Source organism: Rhinichthys klamathensis, unplaced genomic scaffold, assembly GCF_029890125.1.
Source record: "Rhinichthys klamathensis goyatoka isolate OS25496 unplaced genomic scaffold, OSU_Roscu_1.1 h1tg000281l_1, whole genome shotgun sequence".
NCBI classification, from domain to species: Eukaryota; Metazoa; Chordata; class Actinopteri; order Cypriniformes; family Leuciscidae; genus Rhinichthys; species Rhinichthys klamathensis.
In genome coordinates this window covers 1089718-1097873 of record NW_026606800.1, presented here as the reverse complement: position 1 = coordinate 1097873, position 8156 = coordinate 1089718, and the positions used below count along the sequence as shown (strand labels likewise).

At 38.6% G+C, this 8156-nt stretch overlaps 1 protein-coding gene across 1 annotated transcript; it reads left to right on the top strand.

Moving 5' to 3' along the window:
- Window positions 1-4918: 4918 nt before the first annotated feature.
- On the top strand, window positions 4919-7079 carry taar11 (trace amine-associated receptor 11). The gene is made up of 2 exons (XM_056269213.1): window positions 4919-5853; window positions 7037-7079. The coding sequence occupies exons 1-2, from the start codon at window positions 4919-4921 to the stop codon at window positions 7077-7079; spliced, it is 978 nt and encodes a 325-aa protein (XP_056125188.1).
- Window positions 7080-8156: the final 1077 nt, after the last annotated feature.

Sequence of the window (8156 nt, the reverse complement as noted above, 5' to 3'; positions counted from 1 at the left end):
CAGACGGGACGTGAACAGTCTCTCGCTGGGCAGACGGGACGTGAACAGTCTCTCGCTGGGCAGACGGGACGTGAACAGTCTCTCGCTGGGCAGACGGGACGTGAACAGTCTCTCGCTGGGCAGACGGGACGTGAACAGTCTCTCGCTGGGCAGACGGGATGTGACTCCTCCTTCTCCTCCTTGTCCGCGAGCAACTGGGTGCTGTTCTCTCCCCGGAATTAACCGGGAGCGCAGCATTCTCATCCCTGATACGAGCACACAAAGCATAACACTCATCTAATGTCATGCGTGGCTCCTCCTCCTCAGCTTGATTCCCATTCCGCTGTCTCCTCTCCCTTTTCATGATTGAGGAAAAATCACGAAAATTCATACCGCTGGATCTATAAGGTGACGGAGTCGTTCTGTCACGGGGACACACAGGAAAATAGGTAGATCCAAATGCAGTATGGCAGTAGGTGTTTATTAAAGCATAATCCATCTCGTAGTCATCCAGGCAAGGTTCAAAGTCCATGTTAGCAATCCAAATACAAATAAACAAAACAAGAAACAGGCAAGGAACACAGAACTCAGAAGTGTGGTGACCATATAAAACGACTCCGAACACATACTAACACAGACAGGGAATATATACACATATCTAACAAGACTAACACAGAACAGCTGGGAACAATGATTACGGGGAACAGATGAGTGCAATGAACTGATGAGTGACAGTGACAGACAGAATGCTGGGAATTGAAGTCAATTGTGAAGGACACCGTGAGAACGAGGACCTCTAGTGATAGACAAGGGAACACAACCAGACACTGTGACAATTGCAAGCATGTAACTGTTTTTTTTTTTGTATTTAAGTGAAATAATATGAAAAATATGTTTATTTACTATTAAAATGATTGATTAAATCCAGGAACTTAGGTAAATAAACTGGATTAATGTAATGATATCTATATTTTAAACATAATTAACTGATATAAGAGTTCTGGGGGGAAAACGGGAAGTGTTTAAAGGTTAAATATTAACCCTCTACAGCACAGCCCTTAGCCCATGTTCAGTACATTTTTCTTTAAATGATTGCAACCAATTAAAATGTTTGAAAAAATACAATAAGGTTTGGGAGTCACTATCAAGGAACCATTTGAAGGTGGGACGTTCTTTTCTGACACATGGTCACTGGAGCATATGATGTGAGAAGAAAGCAAGATTATTTGCTTTAGTAATCTTATTTAAATTGACACGAACTGAAATTAATGTTGCATTTAAATGGCAGTTTCCCAAATTAAACACAAGAGCTGTTAATTTAGAATGATGTGTGTAAGAAATGTGTTTAGAGTTTTGCAAAAAGTTTGAATGGTTTCACCGAGTGAGCCTCAAATTCCACTTTTAGTGTCTTAGAAATTTGAAAAAACTTTAAAACAAACTGTGACAGAGGTCGCCTATGGAATGAACCAAGAACATCTTAAAGTTGCATGGAACTGAGAAGCATGAATGGAAGCAACAAAAAAGACTGCAATAAAAAAAAAAAAAAAGAGAATTATTTTAATGCAAGCAAATATATATATATATATGTATAGGCCTATTGCACACATCAGCTTTGAAATAAAAGAAAATAAATCTGGAAATCTTTTTGTTAGTAATGCACTTAATCTTTTTTTAAAACATGATTATGTAGATTAAGGCCTACTCCTGTCTTCATATAAACCCTGTCTGGGAAACCGCTCCTAAAGGTTTAACAAAGTTATTCTTGCCACTATAACTTAAGTTTATGGGTAAATAAAATATTAACAATAAAAATATAATGAATATCAAAACACATTTAACAATGTAGTAATTTTATTATAGCACTCATCAGCCTGCAGCAGCCAAGATGATGTTCAATACAGACAGAACAGCAGAAACAAACTATACAACCAAACACCAAATTACAAAACATTATGTGAAAGTGAATAAAGTTATGCATGTACGTGTGTGTGAGTGTTTGTGTATTTAGTTACAAAAATGTGCTTGGTAAGTTAGCCTATAATACTTTTGGAGGTTATAACTATAACAAATAATAACCCATATAGATAAATTATAATAACTGTATAATATGGATAATTAGCACTTAATATACATTGTAACATTACTTTACTTTACTCTAGCACAGTAGTCAGTAAAGCAATGCTACAATAAACTAAAGGATTAATATGTAGGTACATCTAAATGTAAGTCTGCTTTTTAAAAATATTACACTTCAATACGTACAGAATGTGCGCGTTAAGAAACACGTTCAAATTGGTCGTCTCAACATGGTAAAACTGTGCGTCTTTACACGCACTAAAGTAACGCGACGAAAACTGACGCCTTACGGTGCAGATCCACTTGTCCGTGCGACACTTCTGTTGCGCCGCGCTCCACTTTATTCCTATGGATGACGTCACGCGACTTTAACGTGCCCGCAAAGCATCCCGGGAAGGCGGCGCTTCATTTGGAAAAATGCTGCGTCAAAAAGCTGGCCGATGTCCATCTTTATGCAAATGAATTCCGTTGAACGCGACGCGACTATCCAATAGAAGCAGAGCATATGGAGACGGGGGGAAGTCTCTCGCAGGTCCTCTGTTCTAGACTGGCCGCTGGCTCAAAACCACACCCATAGCGGTAAACTTGAGGAACGCCCATCAAAGTACAAATGTGGGGAGGCGTCGCGACACCACGCTACAGTCGTGTCGCAAAAGTGGATCTCTACCGTTAACACGACCAGAATGTGCGTGTCTACGCGTTCAAAAGAAACACGTACAAAATTGGCGCGTCAACGCGGACAAACAGTGCGTGTTGACGCGGTCAAATTTCACGCGTTTCGTAAAAAGACTATTGGCCCCGATCGCGTTCCATAACCAAGCGACACGATACCATTTCGTTTTCAATGGTGAGCGGGCGACTTCCGGCGACACGCGCGTTCGCGACCGTTGGCGACTGGATGGGGCGTGTCTGGCGACGCGACAAAGTTGAGATCTGTTTAACTTTATGCAAATGCAGAGCGACTTTCGAGAGCGACAACCAATAGGAGTGAAGTCAGTGGAGCGCGTCACTCTTCAGTGCTGAGTCTGACCGAGGCAAGTTGAAAGAGAAGGTCATTTTAGCAGTCAGAAACTGTCCTATTATTTATGATATATCTCCGTGTACATACAGTGGTATTCACCGTTCTGACTCCGTGCCTGAATGGTTTCGGGAACCCAGATAGACCCGGTATTTGCCCGTTTTCTGCAGTTAAATAGCCGCGATGGCAAAGAGCACTCACTGTTTCTCGTTCATCTTTAATATTATGCATTTTATGTACTGATTCCATTTATATTTAGACTTTTCCTTCCAAAATATTTGTTTGTAGTGGCAAGAAAACGTATTTGTTGTCTAACATAGAGTAACATCCGTGAATGTCACTCACAAACATTACTAGGCAACCAGTAGTGGGAACGCCCTCCAGCGCAGCCACTGGCGACCTGCAGCAACAAAGTCGCTTGTAGTGTGTGAACGCAGCTGCGGAGCGGGGCGCGACAGAAGTATCGCACAGACAAGTGGATCCGCACCCTGTGGCCGCCATACGCTGTGGTGGCGCGTCAACGTATTCTCTCAGGTATAAATATGCAGCTATAACGCTAGGTGATTTTGATGTAATATTTCATGCCGATATACAATGGTTACATACTGTTAAAACTAATCGTGGTTTTGATATATTTGTAAGACTGCCGACTCTATAAAACTAGAAATCTAACTTTACCGCTCTCCGAGTAGTGGTCGGGAGCATTTCCATTGTGTTGTGGCTTGATTTTGTTGTCTTATGGCTTGATTTCATTGTGCTGTGGCTTGTTTCCGTTGAGTTGTGAACTTGCTTTTTTGTTTGCTTTTTAAATTTCGTTGTGTTGTGCACTACTGGGCCACCGTAGTAGGCTACGTTTACACGACATCGATGTATAAAAATGGGAACGTTTTTTCGTAGTTTATCGCGTACAGACGACAAAATTATCAAAACGATCCTTATTCACACAAATCCGCGAAAACAACTTAAAATGCTGTATTATGCTGTCAGGCCTGTAGTTGTCGAGGTCACTTTGTAAAGAAACACTATATGCACCTATAGACTGAACACATAATACGCATGTGCATAGCGTCACTGTTTTCACAAACTCACGTTTTTGTAGTTTACATGAAGATAACAAAATTGTTTTCAAAAACTTTCTCTTTGAAACCCGTTTAAAAAGGTATGCGTTTTCAGGCCCCCATAAAAACAGTGTCGTGTAACTGGCCCCTAAGAACCTTATTGGGGCCAAAAAAAATTACAAATCATTTGCAAAACATACTTTATTATAATTACATATCTCCATATTCAAAAACTATTTTTTAAGGCATCAATATAAAAACATGCTTTTTCCTCCAGATGGTGCAGTTACATTATCTACCAGCAGGGGCTAACTGGACAATCAGCCAAACTGACCACTAGAAACACACACGGTTTACTCTTACAGCATATTGAGACTCAAGTCAATTAGGAATTCCTTATTATCACATGACAAGACAAAGCCCTTTTTTATTGGTTCAGAGAAACACACTCTCTGTGTGAAAGTATTCAAAAGGCAAGAAAATACAGACGTCCCACCATCTGCTCAGGACGCAGGAAGTCTTTCTGTGGTAAGATTACAAAAAACACACACAGACAAGACACTCACATATCGAATTTACAGATGTAAATTCAGCAAACTATTTTTTATATTTTAAGTATGTAATTTAACTTTTTATATATATATTTTTAATGAATTACTAATTTTACTAATTTAATTAATTGCCTCACTGGGTCTTTATACAATATTTTACATTTAACATTTTCCATTTACACCAAAAATGAGGCCTAATCAAGTTGTTTTTTCATAGATATTCAAGTGCCTGTACAATGACTGTGAGTCAATTGTGGACAGCAGAGTCTTTTGGCCTCTGTTTCGAACGACTGAATGACTCATGTGTAAAGACTGTCTATTCTCCTGTCATTCGTGCTCCCCTCTACTTCCTCTTTGCTATAACCATCATTGTGATTGTGTTCGGCAACCTGTGGGTCATCTGCACCATCTCCTTTTTCCAGGAGCTCCGCACACCCACCAACTACCTGATCGTCTCGATGGCCGTAGCCGACCTGCTCCTGGGCAGTTTTGTCATGCCCCCCGGTATGGTGCGCTCTTTGGAGACGTGCTGGTATTTTGGAGACCTCTTCTGCAAGTTTCACTCCGGCACTGATTTTACGCTGTGTAACGCATCTGTTTTGCACCTCACGTTCATTTCAATTGACCGTTATTACGCAGTTTGTCAACCACTGCAATATCACAGCAGAATTACCACGCGTGTGAGCATAGCCATGATCCTGTTCAGCTGGTGCTTCTCTGCCTTTATTGGCTTTGGCATCATATTCTCAGAGCTGAGAATCGAGGTAAAAAGAACCGAGGAGCTGCATGTTGCTTGCAAGGGAGGGTGTTTAGCATTGCATGGAAGAGAAATCGGAGTGACATATTCGATTGTGTTTTACTTCCTCCCCATGTTTATAATTGTCAGCATTTACAGCAGGATTTTTGTTATAGCACAGAAACATATTCGTGTTATAAATAACTACCCTTCAAACTCATCAGTTAGTAAAAAGGATCTGAAAGCCACTAAGACGCTTGCTATTGTCATTGGAGTTTTTATGTCTTGCTGGACACCTTATTTCATGTGTAACATCATAGATCCTGTGGTTAACCACACAATACCAGCACTGTTATATGAGGTTCTAATGTGGGTGGCTTATTTGAATGCAGTATTTAACCCGATGATTTATGCTTTCTTTTACGGCTGGTTCAGAGAAAAATCCAAACTTTTATACAAAAAACTATATAAATTGTGCTAAAGTGCCTATTATGAAATCTAGAACCACATGCTATTTCATTTCTTCCTTCTGAATGTTTTCTGCTTCTTTCATTAACATCATTGCCATTGCATGTGAAGTTTCTATTTGTTATAAAAGGTTTTGAACCACATTATAATCATTTTAATTAAAATAATCATTAATAAATCATTATAATGAACTCTGATACTTAAATTTAATATACAGAACATGCATGCACTTATTCAGTCACTGTTAACCAGGTTTCTATTTCTATTATGTTTTGATCATTGGTTTTTGCTTTAATGATGCACATTTCCTACTGCCTTTCTTTCTTAATCATTTGTTCTTGAATAATCTAAGGAATTTAATGCTTCTTGAGCATCAAACAAACCTGTGTTTGTGTTTAAATCATGCAATACATAAAATAAGACATTTGGTGTGCTTTCATTCCCTATAAGATCAACTGAGGCCTTTTGACTCATATAACCTCCTAATTCTGTCCTATTGTTTCTTATGTTGGCTATACCTATCTATACCTATACCTCTTAAATCCTTAATATCATAAAATAATTTGTGATGTGATATCTAAGTATTGCTATTAATAACAAAATTGTATTATGATAGAATAATTCATTTATGTAATAAATGTACTTGCAACATATAAATGTTTCAACAAAGTTACTATAACTCTCTCACTTTATACTTGTACATACGACATTTAAGGTAGCCTATATTGTTTTATATTATTGCTAGGGCTGTCAATCGATTACAATTTTTTATCTAATTAATTACATACTCTGTAATTAATTAATCTAAATTAATCGCATACACAATCTTACAATGTTTACATGGTACAATTTCTGGTAAGCTACGTTTTTATTATTATTGCTTGACACAAATTTCACGATTTCAATATAATTTAATTATTGTGATTTGATGCAATATTGACTCATTTGGATAAATAGGTACACAAGATAGGCATTCATTTTTCTCAAGAAAAAAAAAATCTCACCCAATGCTGTAAAAATACAGAGAGCCATATCAGCTGGTAGTATTTAAGGTTAAAAATAGCTCAAATTAAATATAATGCGTGTTTATTACAAATAACAACTTTGATATAAGTAAAAATATAATACATATGTAATATAGTAGTAGGCTACATACATTTAGAAAAATACTCTCTATAGCTCTTTTTTTATAGCCAACTAACGTGCTATATGGTCATGAAATAGCTTTCCTGAGGTAACTTAGGCTAAATGTTATGTGACATAATTGTTCTCCAGCTGTTTTATTGACCTCTTTTCGCGGTTGAAAAACACTGATTGATCGAGGAATCTACATTTCGGTAAGTTTTAGGCTGCCCTACTTTATCTTTCAACATTGGTCATTCGTGTTTATTTACTATTAGCTAGAGATGATCGTTCACGTGCCGATTGGGATCTGTCATGACTCATGTCACATTTACAAGCGCCAAAACGGTATTTATTGTTTGATTTTCGTAATAAAATTGACAGTATCATAAGTAACGTGCTCTGTCTTGTCTGTTTCCGTGTCCTCTCTTTGGTGCGCGATTTTTCTGTGCGTGAGAAAATGGTTGTGTGACGTGAGAGCGCGTGAAAAGTTACAACACACACACACACACACACAAGCGCGCTTTCTCTCAGACACACTCACCGACTCACGCACACACTCCTGGATGCTTTGCATTGATGTGGTACTTTAGAGTTGACGAACTCCGTTTGTTATAAGTAAATGTTCCAAACAATGATCCAAGCAGCGCGTTCTTGTCTCCCTCATTCTTTTTACACGAATGGTGGCTACGGCTAGAACGGCTCCGCAAAGGTCAAAACGGATCAATGGATTAATCTGCGTTATTTTTTTTAACGCGTTATTTCTTCTCAGATTAATGAATCGAAATTAACGCGTTATTTTGACAGCCCTAATTATTGCCTTAATAAAATCACTACTGGCCCCCAGTTAAAATGGTCCGGGAACTACGGTGACCGGGAGGGGACATGTTCGGTTCACTTATTTTTGTCGTGGCCACAACATATAAACTCGTGGGAACGTATTAAGTCGTGGGAACGTCATATTAAGTCGTGAGAACTAGTGTTGTCAAAAATATCGATATTTCGATAAATATCGATACTGAAATATCTGAACGGTACCAATACTAATTTCCCGAAGTATCGATACTAGCCGAGCAGTCACGTTCACTTCTCTCAAAAGGCGCGTTGACAAACACCACACGTGACGCACTCGTCTCATTCGCTCTGGT